This window comes from Chelonoidis abingdonii, chromosome 8, assembly GCF_003597395.2.
Source record: "Chelonoidis abingdonii isolate Lonesome George chromosome 8, CheloAbing_2.0, whole genome shotgun sequence".
Classification (NCBI taxonomy): domain Eukaryota; kingdom Metazoa; phylum Chordata; order Testudines; family Testudinidae; genus Chelonoidis; species Chelonoidis abingdonii.
The window spans coordinates 39,310,831-39,337,904 of NC_133776.1; the positions used below are offsets into that span (position 1 = coordinate 39,310,831).

Consider the following 27,074-nt stretch of genomic DNA (forward strand, 5'->3'; position numbering starts at 1 on the left):
TTGTCTGAGATCCTTAACTTTCATTCTCATGCACTGTAGTCCCTGGTATGGCTTTTCTCCTCAAGCCTTTGGAATTTTTTCAATGTTTTCTCATTTTTGCTTTGGAACGGAGTTCTGTTTAGCACAGAATCCTCTCCCAATTAGCGATTACAAGACCAGTACCATCCCAGCGGTCATGCTGGAACTCTTTTTCGTTGTTCAGGAGCACTGCAATTTTTACACTGTACTGATGGCTCTGCGTGGTCACCTGTGCTGGATGAGCTCTCCAACGCTGGCCAAACAGGAAATGAAGATTTACAAAAGTTCACACGGGCTTTTCCATGGTCTTACCTCGGCCAGTGCATCCTAAGTTCAGATTATCTGAGTCCATGAGCGAAGGTCAGCAGCGTGGCCGGGCCCTGTGGGTAACCTTTACCGCCCCGAGAGGCCAATAACCGTTCGATTTCATGCTATAACACCTAATTCCTGATATGGTCCAAGTACCTGATTCAGTCTTACTCCTCTCGTCGGGGAGGAGTACAGAAACCAGTTTAAAGAGCTCTTTATATCGATATAAAGGGCCTCATTGTGTGGACGAGTGCAGCATTAAATCGGTTTAACTCTGCTAAAATCGGTATAAACACGTAGTGTAGACCAGGCCTAGGCGTGCTTATTCCAGGTTCTAGCCCAATTTTTCAAAAGTGCACACATCTAGCTTGTAATTAGGATTCACATGTGCGTAACTTTGCTCATGTGCATTGAGTGTTTCACACTGGCATGTTGTCATGCATATATTCGAAAACTTGACCTCATATAGTTCCCATTGATAGTTCTCCGTGGTGGTTACCTGAGAAGAGAATTTGGTCCTACAGGCGAAAAATGTGAACTCCTCCTTTAGAAGGTGGTTGCTCAGAGCCCAAAGCACTCACAGTCGGGTATCAGTGCCTGTCATTCAGTAATAAGGCTCACTCAGTAAAGCTCAATCAAGAGTTTGGAAGCACTTGCCCAAGCACTCTGGTAAAGAGACTGGAGTGGGTAAGAGGCTTTATAGATTGGTATGCAGCAGAACAGAGCACCTTAGTTTAAGAGAGGACAGAGCAGATGCCTTTTTAATTCAGTCTCGTTTGTGTAAAAATACAGGGCCAAATTCTGACTCCTTTCACGTCAGCGGGATGTCTCGCAAATGAAGGTGCTATCCAACATGAGTAAGTTACAAGAATCTGGAGCATATCATTTTTGCTTTCAGAAACCTTTTAAAAACATGCATGAATCCTTTCTCTTCAACCATCCTGTTCATGCTGTGAGGTTACTTAATATAGTTTTGAAAATCAGATTTAAAAGTATTACAACGGGTAGATTCAAAAATCCTTGTGTATATCAGGTTTCTTGCATTAGCTTTTCATTTCAATAAATAGAAGATCTTATTTTATGTCTCTTTTGCTTTCTGAAGATTTTTTTTCTTTAATCCCTCATATATATAATACATTAAACTCATTTATAATGAAGTAGACTTTTAGCATCTATCCTGGAAGGTAAAACCCTTAATCACAATAACATCATTAGTGCATTCAAGCACTTAATTTTGATGCTTGATAGCATTTTAAAGCACGTAGCCATTGATAAGAACAAATAAGTGTTGTTATGTTTAATTGAGGAGGAAGCATGAAAAACCCTAAACTTGAAGTAATTAAATTTAAATATGTCATTTGAATTTAGCTGAGGTAATGTATAAACTGTGGGTATAATTCAGATTCTGGGGAGTGGAAAGTAAACGCTGCTGCAGTTAAGAAGGTAACTTGACTAAAACACTGAGCATTGTGTGCCTTTGACATCCAAGTGCTCAGGTTTCAAGTACTTTCATAAAGGGCTGTTTTCACTCATGGTTGCTTACAGGCCAGAGACCTCTCATTGCAACTGTTTATTTCCTGTTGTTGTCCTCCTCCCAATACTAATATGAACCGGTAATGAAACACTGTCACGCTGTCTCTGCCCTCCTTTCAATTGCCCCAAAACTGTTATAATTCAGGGCTTGTTGGCCCTAGGAAATGGCTTTATGGCGCGTGGGTGAAATTTTTGTAGTGCATCTGCTCTCTCTCTGTTTGTCGTCCACAAGCACAGAACTGCAGTAATAAAACTACCAGTAGGTGTTTAATGGCAGGTTATTGAGGAAGTGGATAAAAGAAAATTGCTGCATTCGCATCAGTGGGGGGGGTGAAGTTTTTAAGGGAGCTGAACTGCTGAGCTTTGAACTGAAGAAAGTTGTACTTAGCCATTTTGTCAAAGGGAATCTTCTATTTCACACCAAAGTATTTCCAGTCAGTCTTCACTGTGAAATGTACTGGTTTGGTAGAATTTCTACACAGTATGTAACCTTCTGATATGTATGTGTCTGCCTACAGACATGTATATTGGGTGTGGGGAGTTTAACTTGGTATTATTATGGCAACAATAACTTTACAAAGAGTGTTAAATTTGTTTCACTTTTATGCTACTTGATGTATTTCTCTCTGTTGAGCACCTCCAATAATACAGATTTAATGAGGCATTCTTCTTTAGAAACTGAGGTCCACAATAGCTGTGCTACTTGGTTGTCTTGGGGAGAGTAACATTTCCAGTTACATAGTTTGTGATCAACCAATTGCTTCTCCCAGATATTGAATTAAAAAATAAAAACTACTTTTCATTAGAGGGACAAGGTGGGTGAGGTAATATAGTTTATTGAAACAACTTCTGTTGGTGTGAGAGAGAGAAGCTTTCGAGCTTACATAGAGCTATTCTTCAGATCTGGGAAATGTACCCAGAGTGTCTCCGCTAAATACAAGGTGGAATAGATTGTTTAGCATAAGTAGTTAACTCATATTTCAAGGGACCTTTTAAGGTGAAGTAGACTATGAACATCTCTCCAGTATTTGGGGGGTCGGGGCAGAGGGGAAGAGAAGTACAGAAAAGGAGTTGGTTATAGATCCACTGTGTCTGTTCAGTCCATGATTTTTAGTGTCTAACAAAGTTATGAATTTCATCTCCCAGGCTCGTCTTTTCAAGGTGTTGTGCAGGTTTTCTTTGAGGATGCAGACTGAGAGGTCAGATATAGAGTGATTACTTTGTCCCCAGGTGATCTAGTGTTTTTGTCTTTTATAATTTTTCTGCATGAGTTCATTTGACAGTGCACTGATTGGTTTCACCTACATAGTTGTTTATTGGGGCATTTAGTGTGCTAGATGCTGTGCACTGTGTGTTGTCATGGGCATATGCAGGACCCAGGGATCTTGAAAGGTGTATTGTGGGGGTTGTTGATTATCAGGTTTTACATCTTTTGTTCTGGCAGAGTCTGGCGCTGCTTTGAATTGGTGTGTCCTGGTCTGTGGGGAGCTTGCTTCTGATAGTAAGCTTGGAGAGGGGGGTGGTAGGGAGGGTTAAGAAGGCTAGAAGAGGGGGTTCAGGAAAGATTTCTTTCAGGATGGGGTCCCCGTCTTGTATGGGTTGTAACTGTGTGACGATACCTCGCATGGGTATTTCATTAACAGACAAGAGAGTAGCCCCAGCAAAGATGTTTAAATGAGTTCAGGTCCTCAATTTTCCAGTACACTAGAACGGTTATCTGAAAACTTAAATTTGAATAATGGAGGTTATGTCTCCAATATATATCACTTATATGAATCCTCAATTATCTGAATGAAATCCATGTATGCCATTCCATTTGAATAAATGGGGTTCTGCTGTACAGCATTAGTAACGTAAATAAGAGGGGAGAGTAGCATGACATTTAAAAAACATAAAGGGGGGTGGGTGGAGAGAAGCAGCACTGGAATTCCATTCCACTGCGCAGAGAGTTACCTCATTTATATTATTGCTCTTTGTATCTTGTTTATAAATCAGTGGGAATAAATCGCCAATATGCATCTAAATTAAGAAGAGAGAGTGGAAGGGTTATCCAGAATAGAGGTAAAGAAGGCGGAAAGCAGGGAAAGAATTGCCAAAACCTCTTATGACTCCTTCATATCCCACACACACATCTGTGAAACTATATCAAATGACCCAAACATCTCTGTTATCCTGTTTGGTCAAGTTATTCTTTTTAGGCCTGGAGGCATTGTGTACTTTACAACGTTTTAGCCTGTTCAAACATGCTGGTGAAGAGTCCATCTCTCTAAGATACTTCTAGTGCCCCCTATCACTATAGCATCTGAGCACCTCACAAACTTAATTTATTATCATCACACAGCTGTGAGCTATCCCCATTTTATAGATGAGGAGCTGAGGCACATTGAGTTGTCCACAGTTCCACAGGACGTCAGTGGCAGAGCAGAGAAAGGAACCCAGGTCTCCCAAATCCTAAGATAGTTCCAAAACCATTGGACTGTCCTACATCTCTATAGGCTCCTTTGTCAAAGTTCACTACAATTAGCTGACAGAATGTATTCTTAGTTCCTTGGGTTCTATTCATGATTAGCTGATGTGCTGCTGAACACAGTTTGTCCTGGCCTGCACTAATTGTTTGGTCATTGCCAGCATTGTGTCTGACTTGGTAATGTGGATGACAAGCCTTGGGATGACCCAAACTCCAACTTTCTCAAAAAAGGCACCCTTATAGCCATAACTCTCTGTGCGCCAAAAGGTGGGCCCAGCACAAAGCCTAAGAAAATGGCTGTGTTTGGTAGAGTTGAGTGGGGTTCAGTGTGGGAAGGAACATTTCCAGCTTCCCCAAGTGCTGGGCTATAGTAGTCCCTGTGACTGTTGAACCCACTACTTACAGAGGAGCAAGGGTGATCAGCCAGTGGATCCACACAACAACAGATCCGCCAGATCCTCCCGAAGGACACTGCCCTTTACTTATTCACAGCTGTACAACACACAAAGGGGTGTGGAACCTCTGCAAGGGGTCCCTGCATTCTGGCATACCGTGCAGCTGCAGTACTACACGTGCTCAGGGCTTTCCACGCAGAGTGTGGAAGAGCAGGATATGCCCCCAAAGGGAGATTCTGGAGAGGCCCTGGAAAAGCAAAGCTCCACCCTCATAAAGGAGACTGCAGTGACCAACACTTGAATCTGGGCTGTTAGATTTTCTGTGGACTGATAGGATTGGAAAGATTTCATTTTATAGTATTAACACAATGAAGGCTGGATGAAGGGTTAAGTAGAATTAAGCTGTATTACGATCAACTTATGACCAGTAAGGAACAAGAGGGTGAAAGTAGAGTGCATCTTTTAGCTTAATTCATAGAAATTAGAGATAGAAATGAACTATTAGGGTATCTTGCCCATCCATCCCTGTTTTAGCGCCAGGTTGTTCTCTTCAGTATGTTGAAGTGCATGAAAGTAAGTGAACAATTTTTGAGATATAATGTGGACAGGTGGAAAAACATTTGCTAACCCATAGGGACTGACTGCTCTAAGTAAGGAGGAGATCAGTGTGTATTCATGTGCTGTGAATAGCCATTTTACGGCAGAGCTAAACCACATTGTCTTGTATTTCTGTAGCTCACCATTGCATGGAAAGAGCTCTTTATATTCCAATATCTAGGCCTGGAGAAATGAAATAGAAGAGTGGGGCTGTTAGAACGCTAATGAGGAAGGGAAACCATAAAGCGAACAAATTTTCTATCTGTGATTGCTGGGGTCAGATCGAAGTAAGTGACGGATTCCCTGCAAAAGAATGGTGTCTCTGCCTTCTGCGTGGCACTGGTTAACTAAGCAGGTTTCTCTCTCATTGGGTTATTGCTAATCTGCTGTGTTTGTGTGCGTGCGCAGAAAAAGAACCTGATTCCCATTTTATTAGCTAAGCAGCGATGCTACTGCAGAGCAAAGGAGGGAAAATGTGCCCTTGGTTTAGAAGCCACTGGGCTATCAAGCAGGAGAGTTGCATTACCAATCCCGTCATGTCAAAACTATAACTTGATGGCTCACACCTGAATCCTCCCTGTTTGGTTTATGTTTATAGTCTCCTCTGTCATCTAGTATCTGTCTGTGCACATGAGACGCGGAGACAGACAGACAGAGAGAAAGGGTCTAGAGGCATTTCTAACAGAGATGCCAAGCTGTCAAATAATAAATCAGGAGGAGGCTCCCTGATGGCTTCACTTCAGCAGGAAGACTCCCTTTTGTGACTATGTGTGTGGGGCCTACTGGTTATTTTCACTCCCATCAGAGCTGTCTGATACGGTCAAGTAGGTTTGAAGCTTTCACGTTCAATTTTCCCTTCATTTATTGTGATTGTTTTATTTCTCTGTCTTTCTCTGTAGTTTTCAGGGCTACATGTTGCATCCTCCTTTCTCTTTTGACTACTTACATGGATCTTCATCCCAGAGTTAAAAAAATGAAAATAAAAATCTGTACTTTTCTAGAGTTTCAGGGACAAAAGAGGAAATACATTCAATTTAGGGAGACCTCTAATCTCTGGTTATACAGAACGGCTTTGTTAGATAAGATCAAAAATTTCCTAAATGTCCCTCTTCATCCCCGGAGACCCCACCATTTGTATCAGCTATTGTCAGTAGTGGCAGGGCTTGATAACAGCTGGCTAGAGACGTGACCACACAGCAACACGACAAGAACCAAGCAGCCTGGTTCATAAACCTTCAGCAAACCCATTCCCCCAGCACAGCTGTGAATCTGTTACTGTCATAGTCCCCGGGAAAATGCTTTGTCCTCCAACAAGTCAAAAACTGAACTTCAGCACTATCAAGGGCCCAACTGAAGTGCACATTGAGAAATATTCCATTGTCTTTTTAATTGTAGCCCTTATTATTGAACAAGGATGTAAATTTGAGTTGAATTTTGTTGGATACATGGCTAATTTTCCAAAATCATGTTTCCTTTCTGCCCTGTCAGTGGAATTGGAAGTATATGGTACTGTAATCCAACTGTAACTAGCTATCATTTTTATATAGAGACAGTTACCATTGGAGTCTTATTCACAATACACCAGATTCTGATGTCTTCTTCATGGTGGGTAGCACCTGGCTCCCCAAGTAGTCCCATTAAAGTCAGAATCTGACCATCTGAGGTAAGCCCATTGACTTCAGTTGGACTACTCACAAATGATGGTACTTCACAGCATGAGTTAGGCTGGCAGAAACCTGGCCTATATACTTGAGATCCAAGTATCCCAGTGCTCATGGGAGAAGCTGAATTTGTACACAGTGGGCCCAATTCTGCTCTCACTGAAGCAAAAGTCCCTCAACTTTAGAGGGACCAGGACTGATCCAAAGGTTCAATATCTCATTTCTTGTAATGTTAATAGCTAGTGAAATGACACCAGTTAATATTGGAAGGTGAATAGGTGGAATTGCTATGAAGCAATTCCAAGGCCTCATGCAGCACGTTTAGTAAAGTTCAGAAATGAGCCAACATAGATTATTATGATTGGAAGGGACCTCAAGAGATCATCTAGTCCAACCCCTTGCTCAAAGCAGGACCAATCTCCAAATGGCTTCCTCAAGGATTGAACTCACAACCCTATTTTCTAGTATGTTAGCCTTTTACAGGGCTTTGGCTCTAGGCATGGTATAACGTGACAATACTTGGACCACCATGTTGTTACTTTGGAGACTCCTGCTCTAGTATGGACCAGAATCCAAGAATACGCTTGTTAAAGAATCTTTCTGTAAGAATAAAAGCTCACTGTGCTGCAGGTAATAACAGCAAAAAAAGCAGCCGTATGCTCAAACACAAGTCTTTTCTTCAAGAGACGTTTTAATTCCCGGCAGTGCTATAGATTCACAAAGCCCATTGAGTAGGAAAGCTACAATTAAAAATACATGATCCTCATTTAAAAATAAAATATTGCTAATATACAGTTTTTCTTTTTTCTTGTCAGCTCCGTCTCCAATTGCTTTGATCCAGGCTAAAGAAATAACAAGACACAGCGTTGCTTTGGCCTGGCTGGAACCTAACAGGCCGAATGGAGTCATCTTGGAATATGAAGTCAAATATTATGAGAAGGTATTATTCAAAATGATCAGATGAGGTTTGTTTCCATTACAGCCATTCCCAGATAGGATCTCATTATCGGGACCAAATAGATTTGGTTTCATAATCATAACCAATTAGGGATTTCATACACTTGAACAGTTACACTGAATAATGAGACTAATATACTGCACTCTGCTCTAACAGTGTATTTGGGTTTTTCTTTTTTTCTCCCTTAGAACCAGGTTTTTACAGTGAGCATATTTATAATGAGAATCAATATAGCCGAGAAGTAGTGATACATTAGCCTTACGTCAGAGATAGAAGTGTAATAATGAAGTATGTAACACAGCAATAATGATAAGATCTGTTTAAGTCGATGGCTTCTGCTTAGAGTGATGGTGTGGGTTTGATGGTTTTTAATAGAAAATAAGGAAAGAAAATTACATTCTTCAGCCTTTCCAAGTTATAGGGAGACATTATTTCTACAAAATAATTTGTCTCTCCCCAAGTACAGAACTATGAAAAGAGCTATTTGCTTTCAAGATTGCCTGGAAAATGAACAATTGCCTTTTCTTTCTCTCTCTCTCTTTTTTTCCTTTTTTAAAGGTAATCACTTATTTGCCTCCCTAATAAAACCAGAAAAGGGGAGCTGATTTTCAGTGAAAATAGATTACATTTTCTGACATATTTTCCAGCCTGAAATAGACGTTAAGACATGAGCTTTCTGGCAAACATTTCCCAAGGGTTTCTTGGATATGTAGCTCCTGACTGGAAGAGGGGAAAAAGAAAGAGTGAGCAAGAATAAAATTATATTTGTTAATCAGAAGGATCGTGATTGAAGACCTGGTTACTTTCCAGAGAATTTTCTCGTTCGATTTCTGAAACAGTCATTGATACCTGAACATTAGACCTACCATTCCCATCATCCTTTCTGGCCATCCCCAAAACCCCCTTTTAAAACCCAGTACTAGTAAGGGTAACAACAAAAACCTTTTTAGGGATCTTTTGAAAAGTCAAATGCTATTAGTCATAGCCTCAGACAGATTTGGCAGTGAACTGGGGGTCCAGGGTTCACTGTGCAGGGAGACATTTTTGTGTGCCTCACCCCTGTGCTCTGTTGCTCCTAGGACCAAAATGAGCGCAGCTATCGTATTGTGAAGACAGCTGCCAGGAACACAGATATCAAAGGCCTGAACCCTTTGACTTCATACGTGTTTCATGTGCGAGCCAGGACAGCAGCGGGATATGGAGACTTCAGTGGGCCATTTGAGTTCACAACTAACACAGGTAACAACATGTGCATCATTGGCGGAGGGCTGACAGTAGATGCATTCCTTCCCCCATTTCTTTTGCTTTTTTTCTTTCTTTCTTTCTTTCTTTCTTTTCTTTCTTGACTCTGCTCAGATTATACTGAATTTGACTGAGTTGCTCATTGGGAGTTAGACTTTCATTTATTCACTTGAATGTGGCATCCATATTGTGCCATACTCCTGTGTGGCACTTTGATTTGTAAAAATGGCTGTTGACTGCCATTTCCACTGCTGTTTCTCTGATCCGGCCTTAGTAAATGTGACATTGCACAGTTATTTGGATGTGCTGCATACTGGATGCAAGATGCTTACAAATCTTAATGAAGAAATCTGAATGTGGTATGGTAGAAGTACACACTATAAATGCTCTGAAGTTTTTTCTTTCATTGATTCATGGAGATTTATATTCTCAACTTCTTTTAATGCTGATATGCATTATTTGCATACATTTCCAGTGTGTCTCATATAAAGAACGATAAACCCCAATTACTCCCCTTTTTTAATGTACTCTCCTTTTTTTATATGAATCAGTGAGGTATATTGTGTGTGTCTCCTTGCTTTGTGTTTTCTCTTAGACAGTTTTGCAAAAGGAGGCATTTGTAGATTGTGCTATCTCTGAGTAGGTTCTCACTTGTTTTAAGTCAAGGTAACATGTAATAGTCCACAAAAATGTGAATGGAGTGTTTGCTTCCTAAGACAGCGGAAGGAAGAGGATATGACCGAACGTGTTTCTTTAATTTCCATTATTCAGGTCTGTTTAAATCACTTCAGGTCACGTCACTCTGTTAACTTCCCTCAGGCATGGCATGAGAAAACTTAAAATAGTCAATCCACCAGGCAGAGGGAAGACATTTTAAAAACAACTTGCTCTGTTTGTGTCAGTGAGGAATGAGCATCTGGTCCATTAAAAAAAAATAAAGTAAACTGGGAAGCAATTCAGTGGGCAATAAAACAGGCATTATACCCTCTGACTGAGAACGGAGGGGCGAAGGAGAGGAAGTCCTTGTTCTCAGCAAGTTGAAGTTCCCCAAACCATTATCAAACGTAATGTCTTTAACTAATTAGGGCCCTCCTGGAAAATTATGTTGAATGAATACATAATGAAGGCCTGAGACTGGCTTTGAGTAATACTCTGAACTGCCTCTGCAAACCAGAACACAGCACTAAGTGTTGCTTTTGACAATTTTGTACTACAGGTAGCTGTGCCCTGGGTGTGTGACACTAACTGATGTCTTCTCTGTCTCTAGTTCCTTCCCCCATCATTGGTGATGGTACCAATCCCACAGTGCTTCTTGTCTCAGTGGCTGGCAGTGTTGTTCTCGTGGTCATTCTCATTGCTGCTTTTGTCATCAGCAGGAGGTAAGAACTTAAGCCTCTCTCTCTCTCCCGCTCTCTTTCATAAGGGAGCTTTTTGTCTCATCCAAACAAAGCTGAATTCTTTGATTAGCATCATAAACAGTGCATTTGCATTACAAGCTCTCTCCCATGTAGCTTTGATCTTCTCAGCATTAGTACCACAGCAGTATGTAATGTAATGGTAATAGTTCCAGCGCTATTTGCCCTTCACATGCAAAGCTGATTTCTGTAACTGGGATTGAGAAACAAGCCAACTGGAGAGCTGCAGATATTGTAATTTGATGTTGAGTTTAATGAGTCTGAGTGCAGAGGATCTTCTTGGGTTAGCTTGTTATATGTAGGGGAAGGAAAGCAGTACTGCAGTGAAGTAACGCGCATGGAGAACCTCAAAGAGTCTTGCTTGGATGTTTTTGATTTTTGGTTTTAATACTCCCAGTTGTCTGTACATGTCTGCATCAGCCATTGGGGTAGTTCTTCCATTGTGGGGAAGAAAGACACTAAAGAGAAGCCATAGGCACTCAGTACTTCGTATACAGTAACACACCAGACTGGGTCCTTTGCTTACATTGTCAGGCAGAACTATAATCTATCAAGCACCTGCTTCTGCCCCCGAAACAAGGTTTACCCCTCAGAAAAATCACTACAGCATCTCATATCAGAGAGGAGAGAATACAAGTTGGCCCACTCTCCATAGTAGGGTCTGATCTTATTAGCTATAAATGGGCACAACTTCCTTTTGATTTACTCTTTCATTTCAAATCATCTTAAAAAGAGCAGTTAAATCAGTGTGATTATAATATCTGGTAAGTAGTCATGCATTGTAATGGCTTTCTGTGGGTGTTCAGCTCAAAGCATCCATGCTGGCAGGAAAAAAAGAGGAAAAGAACATATGAAAATGTAATGCAGAGAGACAGGTTTATTAAAAGCCATTGCAACAGAAAATAGCATCACCAGCATTGATGACTTAATCTCCTCTCTGCTTTTATTGATCACTTTATTATTTAAAGCCAGATTGATAGCGGGATACATTGGATTTCTAATTATGAGTCGCCACCTTGGAGAATTGAGCCTGTCGAGTTGTTCTGAGATGATTCCTTCCCCACCTCCCCCAATAAAAAAAAAAATGCCACTTCTCAAGGCTGATAAACATGGGTTGGTGATTGGCCCTCAATGGATCACTTTTTAGAAAATGAAATGTCAACCCCGTGCCCTAGTATTGATTCTCTTTAGTATCGGCCATAAAGCTGTCAAAGGAAAGGCTGCCTGGAGCCTGGTAGCTGACAGACTCGCTGATGCGTACTCAGCCAATTCTTCTCCCCACTCAGGCTGTCTGTTTAGTTATCTCTGCCTAGAAGTGTTTAAATTGGACAAAACACGGATAAAGAGTAGCCTGGTAGCCAGGACCAAAGGCTGCCCTAAGTGCTGGTGGGAATGCAGATAAGTTAGTCAAGTGGCAGTGGGTTCAAAGATGCCCCACACCTCTGCCTCATTAGGTTTTAGAGAGGCTGCGGAAGAGAAGAGACGTAACAAAGTAAATGAAATGCTAAAGCAGCAAAAACCATGAGGCCCCTTCATGGGATATTCTGTGAATACATACACTTAGCTCCAGTAGTTGGGAGTAGCTATTGATAAACAGAGCCCAGTTTTCAAAAGCGGGTACCTTGATGGGGCACCCAAGGCGAATCCGCACTAGAAACGTTTGCCAGTATGGCCATATTGGTAGGAGAGATGAATTTTTGTGACATTTCTATACCAACAGAAGCTCAAGAGTGGACATTGTTATACCAGCATAAAAGGACTTTTGCCAGCATAGCTTATTTTGCTCGCCAAACCGCTTGCACCAGGAGGCTTTGCCAGTGTAGCTATACCAGCAAACCTTTTCTAATGTACACCTGGCCTAAATCTCATAGTTGTGCCATCAAATCTGCACATAGGTATACAAACCTCCATTCTGTGCAGTTGTACTCATATCAGTATCCTAATGTGGGATAGGGATTTTCATTTAGAGTGCCCACGTTTGAAACTGGACTAATATTGTCATTTAGCATTAAATCAAATCAGTGCTCAAAAAACCAAAATTCATCTTCATGGCAGAAACTTTCCTAAGAACCCTGCTGTCTCCTACCTCCAGCAGCCCGAGAATATGTTGTTCTCTTCTGTCCCTGGGAGAGTTTGTTAACATTAGGATTAATCCACTTAAGTGTTAGTTTAAACTTGCGTTGATTAAGTCATGTAAATTCATACAGCAAAGGACAGATGGCAGCTTGAGCATTTCTACAAAGCTTTCCTACAAGCACGCCGCTAAATTCAGACTATTTCAAATGTAGCTTTTGGGGAACATTTGGAGCAAGAGGATGAGGCTTTATTTTCAGAAGAGAGTTGAGTGGAGAAAGATGGCTTTTATGAATCGTTTTTTGATTATGTAATCAATTTTTTTTTTTTTTTAAACAAATGTGTCATGTAAAAAGGTCTCTTGGCTAGTAGATTGGTTTACCTTCCACTCTCCAGATTTGTTGCAGACACAGCAGCAAAATGAAAACAGACTCAGGCATGGAATTATGTGGCAGGCAGCAGCTTTTATTAAACTTTGGCACAGACAAGAAGTACTACCCTCCCATCGCCCATACTCTCCTCTACCAGGCATTTAATTGGTTCCAGTGAAGGGGTTACAGGGCTCCTTACCATATAACCTGTAACTTGGCGTAGGCTCTCCTTAGCCTACACCTTCCCCTCCCAGATGCTGCTCTCTCTCTGAGTCCCCTAGCACCACAACTCCTACAAGGGGGGTGGAGGGTGCAGAAGGGTGGGGACCATGAGGGCCACATGGACTCACCCTGTCCCTTGAGCCCAAAGCCCATCTCCAAATTTCAGGTCTTTTACTGTGGGAACTGTTGATTTAAGTCTTTCATCTGCAGTGGAAAGTGGCTGGAGGTTGTGACGAGTTAACAATCCAACCTTAAGCGCTTTCGTACTTAACCCACTGTGGCTTGACGGTACAGCTAGGACAGCAAAAAACTCCCTGGTCCTCTACTACTTGGCCTATGGGAGAAAAGATTCCTTCCTGACCCTTCAAATGGGCGATTAGCCAGATCAGCAGCATCTGTCAGGCCAGGTTAAATCCTGGGCAGCTGGGGAATGCTGCCCTGCCCCCAGCTGGCCAGTGGGTGCCAGAGACTCCCGGGGGGAGGAGCTACCTGGTATCCCTCAGCAACTGCCCCCATAAAGTTCCCCTACTCACTGAGGCAGATGGTGGGCATTTAGAATGAGTTGTCCACCTTTTGCTAATGAGCCTTGGAACACCAGGCTACCTCAGTCATAGCCTTGTGATCTCCTGGCAGGCAGTATTTTAATCAGAGCAGCTCTAACCCTCAGCTCCCCTTTTGTTTGTAAATGGTAAAGGTGCCAGCAGCCATGCAGAGGCTGAGAGAGCAGCCCAGAGTGCATGCTGCTTCACCACAATGCATGCTAATCCCCCCCTTTGTTGTTTGTCGGGTAGGCCTATAGGGAAAAAAGCCCCACCCCTTCTTTATCTCCAAGTCCCACCTGTAGGCTTGCCTGCATTTCTGACCCCTGCAGTTTGTGAAAGCTTCTGTATTCTCTTCCTGAATACCGCCCCTATTTAATCACCACCCCAAAATCCCTATAATTATGGAATTCAAACCTGGGACAAAGGTTTCCTTCTGTCATTCAGGTGAGCTCTCTGTGGATGTCAGTTCATGTCCAGATTTCCTCCCTATGGCTCAATGACTGAATAATGAGCTTCCAGGTTTTTTTTCCCCCCAGGGACAATTGTAGGCAGCAGTGTCCCGCCCCAAGCCAAGGAGAAAAGGTCAACAGGTGACAAAGATAGAAGTGGAAGCCAGGTAGTTAGTTTGGAAGGTATTATTAAAAGCTAATAAGCTACAATTATATTGCTTGAACAGTAATTCCTGTGTTTCCCTTTACCTGTTATGCATCCTAGGGTGTTTTGTGCTAGTTTTTGTGTAGGGCTTAGAGGGAAGTTTTTAAACAAGACAAAAGGGGTATTTTAATACTTAAGTCACTTTCATGTAACACACATTTGCATTGCATTTCTCACTTCTTCATTTCAGTATTAATTGAATTAGATTGGAGGGGTCATACGTAAAATTCAGAATAACTTTTTTCCTAAGTTAGGCTGCATGGTGATCATTTACTTAACTGAAAGCATTCTATTCATGCACAACAATAGCACTGCTCACATGTTCCTCTGTTAAAGGTCCATTCCTATTATACACTTATAGACATTGGGTCACATTTTGTGCTGACTTTCAGAGCAGCATTTGGTCCCTTGATTCACTGCAACAGTCAGTCCCCAGGCAATGAAAACGGCTTTACTCGGCATTTGGATTTAGAGGGTTTTTTTAATGGTTTCCTTGTATTCGAAAGTATTGGTTTCCAATTGACATAGCAAAGAAAGAAGTTCACAGGCATTTGTGGTATGTGCGGTCCTTGGTGTATGAATATGATTCCCAGGACATTATAGGGAGCTGTGAGACCTGAATCAAGAGCAGTGTGGGACTGTTTGGTGTTTTTTCCTCTCCATGTTGTTGGTAAATTATTTGGCATATTGCACACGATAAGCTGTGTTAGAAAAACCTTATGCTTGCAAAAGCAAGCACTCAGAAGTTAGGAAATGCAATGTTAGCTACTGGAGAAACAGATAAGCACACGTAGGTTCTCATCTTCTGTATGGAGAAACACCGAAAGGAGATGAGACGTACTTTATCACAGGTATGTGCTGACAGCCTTCAGGAATTGTGAGTTCATTCCAGGCTCTGGAGGGGAGAGTGTTGTGGTAGTCACAGATCTTTCTTTCTGTTCTCCCCAACGTGACCCCTAATACTCTATCTCCTCTAACCTGCCCCTGTCCTGTCTTTTTGCCACCCCATCTCCTCAACCCAGTCCCATTCTCCTCTCCAACCTAGTCCTAGTCCTCATTGCCAGTGCTTCTCATTCCAATCCCAGTCTCTTTGCCCAGACAATCCTAGTTTCTCCCTCCAGGGTCCAGATCCAAGTTTTGATCTCACTTCACCCCCCAATTCCGTATCATTCTAGTTGTCTAGCTGCTCCAGTCTTCTTTCCCAGGCTCCTCGTGTGGTTCATTTCACTCATTTCCTTACTCCCCCCTGCCCCTGGCTACTAGTCCCAATCTCCTTACTTAGCCAATCCCAGTCTCCCCACATATGTTTCTTTTCTGAGTTTAGTCCCCCTGGCTTCCAGTCCCAATCTCCTTGCCCAGCCAGACCCAGTCTGGACTGTTGGAAGTTTCACCATTGATGTCAGTACTTGATCCCTTCAATACTATATAACAATACCTAGCTCTGATGTGTAGCACTCAAGGAAGAGATCTGGAGTCATTGTGGATAGTTCTCTGAAAACATCCACTCAATGTGCAGCGGCAGTCAAAAAAGCGAACGGAATGTTGTGAATCATCAAGAAAGGGATAGATAATAAGACAGAAAATATATTGCCTCTATGGTACGCTCACATCTTGAATACTGCGTGCAGATGTGGTTGCCCCATGTCAAACAAGATATATTGGAATTGGAAAAGGTTCAGAAAAGGGCAACAAAAATGAACGGCTTCCATGTGAGGGGAGATTAGTAAGACTGGGACTTTTCAGCTTGGAAAAGAGTTGACTAAGGGGGGATATGATAGAGGTCTATAAAATCATGACTGGTGTAGAGAAAGTAAATAAGGAAGTGCTGTTTACTCCTTCTCATAACACAAGAACTAGGGGGTCACCAAATGAAATTAATAGTCAGCAAGTTTAAAAAAAAAAAAAGGAAGTCTTTTTTCACACAATGCACTGTCAACCTATGGAGCTCCTTGCGAGAGGATGATGTGAAGGCCAAAACTATAACGGGGTTCAAAAAAGAACTAGATAAATTTATGGAGAATAGGTCCATCAATGACAGTTAGCCAGGATGGGCAGGGATGATGTCCCTAGCCTCTTTTTGCCAGAAGTTGAGAATGGGCGACAGGGAATGGATCACTTGATGATTTCCCATTCTGTTCATTTCCTCTGGGGCACCTGGCACTGGCCACTGTCAAAAGACAGGATACTGGGCTAGATGGACCTTTGGTCTGACCCAGTGTGACTGTTCTTATGTTCAGATGTAGGAGGTCTCAAGAATGCTTTACAAAGGAGGTCAGTATCATGAGATTAGAGATTAGGAGGCCCATACAGGAGCAAGCAAGTGAAGTAGATGGGCAGTAACAACCCCCAGCTTTGGGTTCCTTTGACTTTTGATCTGGCTCTGTACTTTTCAACTGTCCTCTGCTCTTTATAGTGGGTCAAACCAAACCTTAGATTCAAACTCGGCAGCTTTCGGTATAAAAGTCCTCACTACAGAGATATTTCTGGTATTAACTTCTCTCAAATCCACACAAACTTTGATGCTTAAAGCTAAACTCAAATGCTTTTTTAAAATTAAAGACATAAATAGTATAAATAGTTGTGTGTTTACGTGTAGAAATAATAATGTATAAACTTAATATGCTGTACCACCTATCATATTAATATTCACAGCTGTGTAGACTGAACAGACTTGCTTTTTAAATTCCACCTCTAATTTTGTGCAATTAGAGTGGGTACAAAGGCTAGTATTTAGATGTCTGCCTGATTGTGCTTGCAAATCAATCAGTTAGACATCTAAATGTTAGCATTTGCATCCACATTTAATTACGCTAAAAAAACCCAAAGGCCTAATTGGGTCCGCTTTCAAAATTTGGCTTCAGAATTACAAAGATCTGTGTTTTAAAGAAAAGTAGCTGCAAAACAAACCTCCTTCTTTTTCTTGAATGGAAAGATGTAAATTTGAGGTTTTTTGTTTCCCTTGGTAAGTTTGTTGACGACAGTAACACCTAGAGCTGTGTAGGGAATGCAGCTTCTTGCAAGGCTGTTGGTTATAAATTAAGTTATCAACTGTTGTAGGACAAACCCAGAACATAAGTCTTGTCAGGTATAGCAATTCAAGTCGCAGGTCAAGAAGATTCTGAGTTCGTCTCCTAAATTAAGAGATTTATTTTGAATTGTAATGCTCTTTTTCATCCTGACAGACGCAGTAAGTACAGTAAGGCCAAGCAAGAGGCAGATGAGGAGAAACATTTGAATCAAGGTAAAAGGCAGTGGTGCTCGGTTTTTTTGATCTGGTTCACAAAGCATGTCTGTGTTCTTATGCTTAGAAGATAAAGAATGACATTCCTCTTGAGATGAAATTTCCTTGTTTGCAACCCTCTGCTGCCAGAACGAAGCACCTAGTAGCAGGGAAACTTTGAATGGCAGGCTTTATTCAAAAAACCTTTGGGATTTTTGGGGAGATTTTTTTTCTTCCCTCCTACTCAAAGGTTTTGGCAACCTCTACTTCTGGCTGAAGATGATAGGCATGCTTTTCTGCCCAGTATATATCAAGGATGCTTCAGGATAGGCCAGAGGAGGTGCTTAAGGGGAAATATGAGGCATACATTCCTTCCTCAAACCTTGTGTACACTACAGGTTACTTCAGTATAACTTACATCACTTGGGTGTGAATAATCAAAACTCCTGAGCAACATAAATTATACCACCCTAAGCGCCTGTTTAGACAGCGCTATGTTGGCAGGAGAGCTTCTCCGCCGACATAGCTACTGTCTCTCGCAGAGGCAAGAGCTGTTAACCCCCCGGGAGAGCTCCCTCCCGTTGGTTTAGAGCAGGGGGTAGGCAACCTGTGGCACGTGTGGCAAAGGCAGCACACGAGCTGATTGTCAGTGGCACTCACACTGCCCAGGGCCTAGCCACCGGTCCGGGGGGCTCTGTATTTTAATTTAATTTTAAATTAAGCTTCTTAAACATTTTAAAAACCTTATTTACTTTACATACAACAATAGTTTAGTTATATATTATAGACATAGAAAGAGACCTTCTAAAAACATTAAAATGTATTACTGGTGTGCAAAACCTTAAATTAGAGTGAATAAATGAAGATTCAGCACACCACTTCTGAAAGGTTGCCGATCCCTGGCTTAGAGCATCTCCACCACAAGCAGTACCGCACTGTAGTGTAGATATAGTCTCAGTGATTGAACGTGCTGTTGTTTCTAGTTCTATTGAGTGAAGGATCAAGCTTAGGTTCTGAACTCAGAACTCCCCTGGCCCAAAAAATGGAAGTTATGCATACTTTATTCTCTGAGGGCATGTTCACACTACAGATTTAAGTTTGACCTATGTTAGGTCAGCTTACAGCCACCACAGTAATTACTGCAGTGGCTGATGTCCACACTACCCTCCCTCTGTCGGTGGTGTACATCCTTACTAGGAGCGCTTCCACCGGCTGAAGAAGGGCAGAGTTGGGGATTGAGAGACAGGGATCTCAGTTCCACATAGCTCCCCATCGGGAGCCCAGCTGCCCACCAGGCAGCAGCCCGGGCTTCTTGGCTCCCCATTCTCTACCAGGAGTGTGTTGGGGGGGGAGTGTCAGCCACACGGGCTTCTCGGCTCCCTGAGTGGGGAGCCGGGCAGGCACAACCCAGCTGGGAGCCGAGGGCAGCTGGTCTCTAGCTGGAGCATGGAGCCATGAAATTGACAAGATAGCCAACAGCCAATATAAGGAACAGTATCTAAACAGACACTGCACCCCCCTAAGTACGCTGACAGAAGCCCCACCTCTCTCATGAAGGTGGAGTTATGTCGGCGTAGTGGGGCATTTACATTGGCGGGACAAGGCTGTAGTGTGTACATTGACATAATTAGGTTGACATAAGCTGCCTTGCATTGATCTAACTGTGTAGTGTAGACCAGGCCTAAGTCACAGGGCTGCAGCCAGCTAGTTAGCCTGCTACCGATATCAGTGATATATGGAGTTCATTCACAGTCAAAAGCCTGATGCTATGTTTCAATAGATGCGAAATTAAATGTTTGCCTTTAAAAATAAAAGCACACTGGAATCTCCTTAAGTCCTTTCTTCTTTATTCAGTCCGTGCCGACATGGTGAATCTTTATTGGACACTTTCTTTGCTCTTGTATACCATTAAGAATTCGCTCCTTGTATGTTCTGTGCTCAGCAGTATGTAGATCAGTGACATCAAATAAAGCATTTTTGTCTTTCAGGTGTGAGAACATATGTGGATCCTTTTACATATGAGGATCCAAACCAAGCTGTGCGGGAATTTGCCAAAGAAATCGATGCCTCCTGTATAAAGATTGAAAAAGTCATAGGTGTGGGTAAGTTTCAGGACATGTGTGTTTGTGCAGTAAATCTGTTTTTGTAATGCATAGCTTTCATTGGTGTTTAGGTACCTTGAGCTCTAACTGTCGTTTGTGTAACAACTCTAAAACAAACAGGAACTTTCAAAAGTGCATTGATAATTACGTTTTGACTACAGAGAGTCACATGCGGTTCAGGTTCATGGCTGACTGTTTGGTCTTTTTCCTGCAGGTGAATTTGGTGAAGTGTGCAGTGGACGTCTCAAAGTACCAGGCAAGAGAGAGATCTATGTTGCTATCAAGACTCTGAAAGCTGGGTACACCGACAAACAGAGGAGGGACTTTTTAAGTGAAGCCAGCATCATGGGACAATTTGACCATCCCAATATCATCCATTTGGAAGGCGTAGTTACCAAATGTAAGTAGGTCATTTCTGTGACAAGGCCAATTTGGAAGTCATTGAGAAATTAAATCTGCATATTTTTTTCCCTGTTAAGTGACAGATGGAGCAGATCCACTGATAGCTAATGGGAGGAAATCAGTGGAGGACAAGTCATTAATCTTGTTGTCAGCTGTAAATGGGTTTATAGTTTCAGCTGATACCCTATCTGCAGGCAGCTTGTGCAAGATTTTTTAGGGGGAATTAATACTGCAGTTTTTTTGGTATGCTACGCAGGCATCTTTCAAACCTTTGCTAGACTGAGCTGCTTGTTACAAGATAGGTGAAGGCAGATGGTAAGCAAAGTATTTTAAATACTTAAAAAAAAATCAAAACACAACTACAGTGTTGGTGTGCTTTGAAGTACAAGGCGTATCTGTGAGGAGCAGGTCTTTGAAATAAAGTAGTCTTTATTTTAGTATGATTTGCATATATGCTGTCTCTGATTTATGACTCTGCTAGCTTTGCCTCCATTTACAGTAACACCTGGTCAATCATTTTGTTTGAAGCCTGTTAACATTCACTTAGTATTTGAATTCTGTCTCAATAAGAATACGACAAAGCTCAACAGATGCCGTTTCCAAGCCAGAACTGAAATACACCTGCGAGACCCATGTGGGTCTGACTTCATAAAGCACCACTGAGACTGTGTAGTGGAGACAGTTACTGTTTAAGATGGCTGTGCTCCAAATACAATACATAGAATAGCTGCAGAACAATCTGCAGAGTGGTAAAAGTAGAGGATTCTTTAGATTTAGGGGTTCATTTTCAGTGTAGTGTAGTAGCAGAATGAACCCTCTGCATCCATTGTTGTGAGTGGATGGGGTTTGTGCATTCAACCCTTCACATAGCAATGAGAATGCATGGCATTTAATTAAAAAGATCTCTGGATATTGAAATAAAGTGGCTGATTAAAGTGAGAGTGGAGAGCCCATAATTTTTAATGAATTAACTTTAGAAATGAGCTAAAGGGTGGGAAAAAATCAGTGACAATAAGAATATTTCATTTAGGGAAGATCTCAGACACCCATCCCCTCTGGAATGTCAAATGGGAGTTGGATTCCTAACTCTCCCATTCGTGCCTTTGAAAGTCTCTCCCTTTTATACCCTTGAATTCCCCCTTCTAAGGTGCAGGATATTTGCTGCGGCTGGAAATATAATTAGTATAGAATATCATTGTTTTCTTTTAAATACAAAGTTCCACAAGGAAAAAAAAGACATTCAGACTGCTATTGCCTATGGCTTATGAGGCCTTGCTAAGTGTGTGAGTACTTTAATTAAAAGATAATATTATAATTAAATACCTTTGCAGGTCTGTTCCCTTTAAAAAGGGGTGGGGGGCATTTCTGAGTAGGTAGTGATATGTTTGCTGCAGACTGATTTTCATAGCACTTCTGGAAAAGAGAGAAGCAACAGGAGAATCTTTGTATTGAAATCCCACCAAGGCTCTAAAACCCCTTAGCTAGTACAGCTGTAACTGTTATAAATGACTGGAGGTATTTGCATAATGCAGTTCTCACCGAATTAAAATGATTTAACATTTTCACTGAGAAGGTGGTAGGCTGACCCCAGTGTGTCCTGTCATCTGGCTCCCAGGAAGCAGCTCTTCTGCTACCAGCCAGCTCGGGCACCTCAAAGCTGTTGCTGTTTGGTAAACAGGGCTACTTAAGAAGACATTCATCTCAATTCCTCTTGTAGGTTTTCTGAACATTGTGATAAATGAATGCATTTAATAAACTGAAAACTAAAATGCAAGATGAATTGTGGAGGTGGAGTGCTGAAAGAGAGGAAGCAGGAAAGTACGAATGCATTATTGGCTGTTAGTCAAGTACTTTTATAATTGACTAGATGATAGTAACTTGCTCCTTCCCCAGCCTCTCTCACCCCCTCCCACTTCCCCACTACTCAAGCAGCGCCTGAGTAATGGAATTATGTGTTAATGCACTGAAAGAGAGTCTCCCTTTCTTTTAAATTGACAAAGTGTATTTTGATTGAGGGAGGTTAATTAAAACTCATTTAGACGTATTTGTTCTGTCAAATGACCGGTCACAGTTGCAAAGGGTAAATGAAATAGGGAAATATGCAGATTGGATTAGAATGGTTTCCATTCTTACTGATGAATGCTCAGATAGGTGAATTTTCCTGTATGGAGAAGGAGGGGGAGTGATATCTTATCCCAGCCTTTTCCTGTAAGAATGCATATATTCAGCCAAGGCTTTTAAGATCACACACACATAATTGTTTTGCTCAAAGCTTACCTTTGTTCATGCAAATCAGATGAGTAGGTATCCAGCTGCCTGATTACAATTTCAAATGCATGTTGGTCTACATGAGCAAAGGTGGCATGTGATTATGATAATGAGAGTTTTGGGCATTGGCTAAAATGATAGGAGAATCAGGAATCTGAGACTGCATCTATGTTAACAGGGACTTTAGTGGCATAATTATGGCGCTGAAGTTTTGCAGTGCAGACGCATCAAAGGAAGGGGGTTTCTCCATGCTGTAGAAACACCATTAGCCAGATTGATGAAAGCATTCTTGCATCACCTAGCACCCTTTACATGGGGGGAGGGGGGGAGGTCAGCCTAGCTACAGCGCTCATACTTTTGCCAGAATTACAAGGGGGAAGCGTTCTCTTGAGTGAAAAATGCACTGATGTAGAAATAATTATGGGAGCTTTTCAGTGCTAAAATATTTCACAGATGGCCAGTTTTAATAGTGAATTGTTCTGAGCAGATACTGCTGGTGAATGGAGCAAGGAAAAGTTGTGCATTTTTGCCAACTCAGCTCTATCTTTATATTGAAGGCATCTGCAGTTTAGGTCACAGGTTGGTTGAACCCTCTCTCCCCTATAAAATTCCCTTTTTCGAAGCAGTTCCTATCAGTCTGAAAACAAAAGTGAATGATCTCAGAGACAGGAATTTCTTTCTTTCTTTTTTTTTTTTTTGAAGGAAGAAGCAGTGTTGTCTACCGATTAGAGAAGAGAAGCAGGAATCTAGGTTTCTGTTTCTGACTGCCACCCTCCAAGGAGCTGAACAATACGAAGTCTCTGACTTCGGTTGGGGTTGAGGAAGCTGATCTCCTTGTAGAATTCACACAGCCTCTCATGGAACTGCGCTTGGCAATCACTTAATCTCTTTATGCCTCCAGGGCCAGCTCCAAGTTTTTTGCCCCAAGCAAAAAAAAAAAAAAAAAGGGGGGGGGGGAGTGCCACTGCTGAAACAAAAAAAAAACCCCAAAATGGAGTACCGCCCCTTGAAAAGTGCCACCCCAAGCACATGCTTGGAACGCTGATGCCTGGAGCCGGCCCTGTATGCCTCTCATTGGTCATTTTTAAAACAGGAGTAATTAGATTGGCCTCAATCCTTCAAACACAGTGTCTGAACATGATGCCTGCTTAATCCATTGAAGTCATTGAGGTTTCTCACCTGCAGGATCAGAGCCATATAACTTTGTATGTCAAGCATTCTTTCTGTATGTGCATATTTATTCATTATTATTATTATTTATTATTATGCGATAGGCCATTTTTTTAGTTACCATTCTGTGTCAGTAACCCAATATTTCTTTTTACATTTCTTAAAGTTAGCTTTTCCCTATTGCAGTATGGAAAGATGAGTGCTGCTACTGCATTTGACTCCATATTTGACACAATTCATTGAATCGTTTATTTTATGTGGGAAATGGAGAAGGCTCATTTAGAAATAGTGAGACATACAGGATACAGGTTCCGGACTGAGAAAGTCAGGGATGGGGGGTGAGGTGGGAGAAAGGAGTTTATATTTTGCATGCTCAAATCTCAAGCTGCAGCTGAATATCTTTTAGCTGCTGACCGCTTTCCACTCCCCTAAAGCTTTGATTTTTCAAAAAAAGAAAAAGAATCCAAGTGCTCACTGAGACTGCCTCTAAAAGAAAATGCATATTCTAGCAAAGAATTGAATTATCCCAACAATTTTTCAAGTTTGAACAACTCTATCTGGTTCCCCCTCCCTTCTACTTCTTTAGCAAGCAATTATCCAGTCATAGGTTCCCTTAAGACCCAAGGCCTCTTTAGTTAAAGACCTTGTCAACAAGTCACCCAAAGGGTTAACCTTCCAGATGGAACCCTTAAATGTTTTTGTCCCATAATATTTATTTTCCAGATCCCTACAGCTGAGGCATAAGCTTGGCGCTTTTTAAATTAAATTAGATTGTGCAAGACAGGTGTCTTGGCAGTAAAATCATGTGCAACTCATTTTTATCTCATTAACATCGGTGTTCATCAAGGAATTGTGTTTTTCTTTCTGCAAACTCTAGGTAAACCGGTAATGATCATAACTGAGTACATGGAGAATGGTTCCTTGGATGCCTTCCTCAGGGTAGGTGATTGCTTTATAATAAACCCAAAGAGGTTTTACACAGGGAAACACACTTTGATTCCTTTTTCTTGTTCTAGTTGGTGGAGGGATATAAGGAATATAAACGTAAGAATGTTTGTACTTGGGAAATGCTTTTTAATATCTTTATCTAGCTGGCGAAGAGATACAGAGTAGATGTAAGATTTGAAATGTAGGCTCTTAAATAATCCATGTTTAATAGGGAGCAGTTTTGATTTATTCCATTTTTTGAAAGCCTTGCAATGCTGCAGATTCATTAAAACTGGATATATTCTATACATCACAGGAAGCAATGACAAAACCTCTGGGTTTGTACTTTACTGGTGAATTATAGACACTAGTCAGGAAGGTGAGGAAATAACATTGCGTTTCATTTCAAACAAGATGAAGATCTAGAGGTGTGCTCTTTGCCAGCTTCAGCTGTGGCAGTAATGTAGCTTTTAACTTAATGCTATGTGATTTTTTTCCTACCTCCCTTCCTCATCTACAGAAAAATGATGGCAGATTTACAGTAATCCAGTTGGTGGGAATGCTTCGTGGCATTGGCTCTGGAATGAAGTATCTGTCTGACATGAGCTATGTGCATCGGGATCTAGCTGCCCGAAATATATTAGTCAACAGCAACTTGGTCTGCAAGGTGTCTGACTTTGGCATGTCCCGTGTCCTGGAAGATGATCCTGAAGCAGCCTATACCACTAGGGTAAGGCAGGAAAGTGGTTTTGTTCTTCCCTACAAAGTGGTTTTGTTTTTTTTTCTTTTTTTGTTTTGTTTTTAAATAATCTCAGGCACATGTGAAAACCTGTTTCATTACATAACAGTGTACATTGGGCCAGAATCTCAGCCAGTGTAAATCATTGTAGATCCATTAATTTCAATGCAGCTACATCAATATACCTCTGTTAGGTTCCAGCTCATTTTCTTGCCTTCAGTGTACTAGGAGATGGTGACAGGAGCGTGAGACTAGGAATTAGGGTTTTGGGTCCTACTCCTGCAAATGTTTATGCAAGTGCTTAATTTTGTGCATGTGGATAGTCCCATTGAATTTAGTGGAACTACTCATGTGTGCATATATAGGTGTGCGCTTAAGTGTTTGCAGAATCTGGGCCTAGATGATGTGGACGGTCTCTTCCTGCCCCTAAAATGGATTCTGTTCTAATTGTGATTAAAGAACTTCTCAAGATGTCCAACCCCTAAGCAGTTCATGCTATAGATGCCTGATAAATTACAAAGACCATTTACACGATGAAGATTTTCTGTTCATTATTAATAATATGCAAATTAATATTTAAATATGAAAAAGTGGGGGTAGATATGTAATACCATTCGAATTTTAGCAGCATAATGCTACTAATTTTGCTATCCTAGTTTTAGTATTCTTCATGTAACGATACCAACACTGCTGCTCACCAGCAATATTCTGCCATTACCAATACCTTTGAAATTAAGATTCACCCGGCAAAAGTTAGAGATTTTATAAAGTCTTTTTTTAATTGCTTGTTGTTTCATTTTTAAATATCTGCCATTCTCCATCTGTTCTCCTGAGTGCAGAGATTGTCTACAGTATTCAATTATTGTGGTTTAATCCCTATACTCATCCTTTAATGAATTCACAGTTCATTATGAGGAAAAATAGACTTATGTAGTATTATAGTATTAAATGCTGGCCAACCCTGGTATTTCCCACTAATAAGGGTGCTGAGAGAGGGGGGCTGAAACAGATATCTGGAATGCTGTATTCAACCAAATAAAAGTATAGACAAATATACCAGGGCAAGACAGAAACTACTGAAAAGCCTCCCTTTGAATTTAGAGAGTACAAATATAGTACTCTGTTTTCTCTGAGCAAACTGCAGTGAGCCAATGTAATTTGCATTACAGTACATTGTCTTCTTTTAGTATCAGTAATGAAGTGCCAGGAACATTTGGATGAGCTCCACTGTACTCGATCAGCTTAAAAAAATGTTGAGCTTACTGACAATTTTTAAAATAACAAGCGCATATAAGCCGTGTCCATACATCTGTGTTTGACAGAAGAAGGGAGTTTGCTTCACGGTCATAGATAATACAGTGAAGTGCTTTTTTTTTTTTTTTGTAAAGCACTTGTCCTATCTTAACATAATTGTCCGTTCTATTCCCCATCAGGATTCTAACTCATTGAAGTGAAAGCATCCTAAAGCTGTAGTCACAGACAAAAAAGACATACTAATGCATATATGCATTCACACAGGGCCTTATCTGAAGCCCTTTGAAGTCAGTGGAAAGACTCCCATTGCTTTCCATGGGGTCTGGAAGAGCTCCATACTAAACACTGACAGACACACAATGGACAATAAACTATCAGCCAGGTAAACAGAGACGAAGGACAAGCAGTTAGGAACAAAAGGTGTCTCTATAAAATGCAAAGAAAAAGAAACTCAACAACATAAATTATAACAAAGAAGAAAAAACATCTTTGTTCAACTTTCAGTAGTGTTCCCAGATGGGACTGCAGGAAACCT

At 41.3% G+C, this 27,074-nt stretch overlaps 1 protein-coding gene across 1 annotated transcript in view; it reads left to right on the plus strand.

The window, feature by feature from the left end:
- The window catches only part of EPHA4 (EPH receptor A4), a 131,172-nt gene that overhangs the window by 95,180 nt on the left and 8,918 nt on the right, over nucleotides 1–27,074 (plus strand). Inside the window, exons 6-13 of the mRNA XM_032803614.2 lie at nucleotides 7,796–7,920; nucleotides 9,018–9,177; nucleotides 10,448–10,559; nucleotides 17,640–17,698; nucleotides 19,666–19,779; nucleotides 19,994–20,179; nucleotides 24,497–24,558; nucleotides 25,067–25,276. Of these exons, the coding sequence (XP_032659505.1) occupies nucleotides 7,796–7,920; nucleotides 9,018–9,177; nucleotides 10,448–10,559; nucleotides 17,640–17,698; nucleotides 19,666–19,779; nucleotides 19,994–20,179; nucleotides 24,497–24,558; nucleotides 25,067–25,276 (1,028 nt within the window). The remainder of the gene's footprint in view (nucleotides 1–7,795; nucleotides 7,921–9,017; nucleotides 9,178–10,447; nucleotides 10,560–17,639; nucleotides 17,699–19,665; nucleotides 19,780–19,993; nucleotides 20,180–24,496; nucleotides 24,559–25,066; nucleotides 25,277–27,074) is intronic.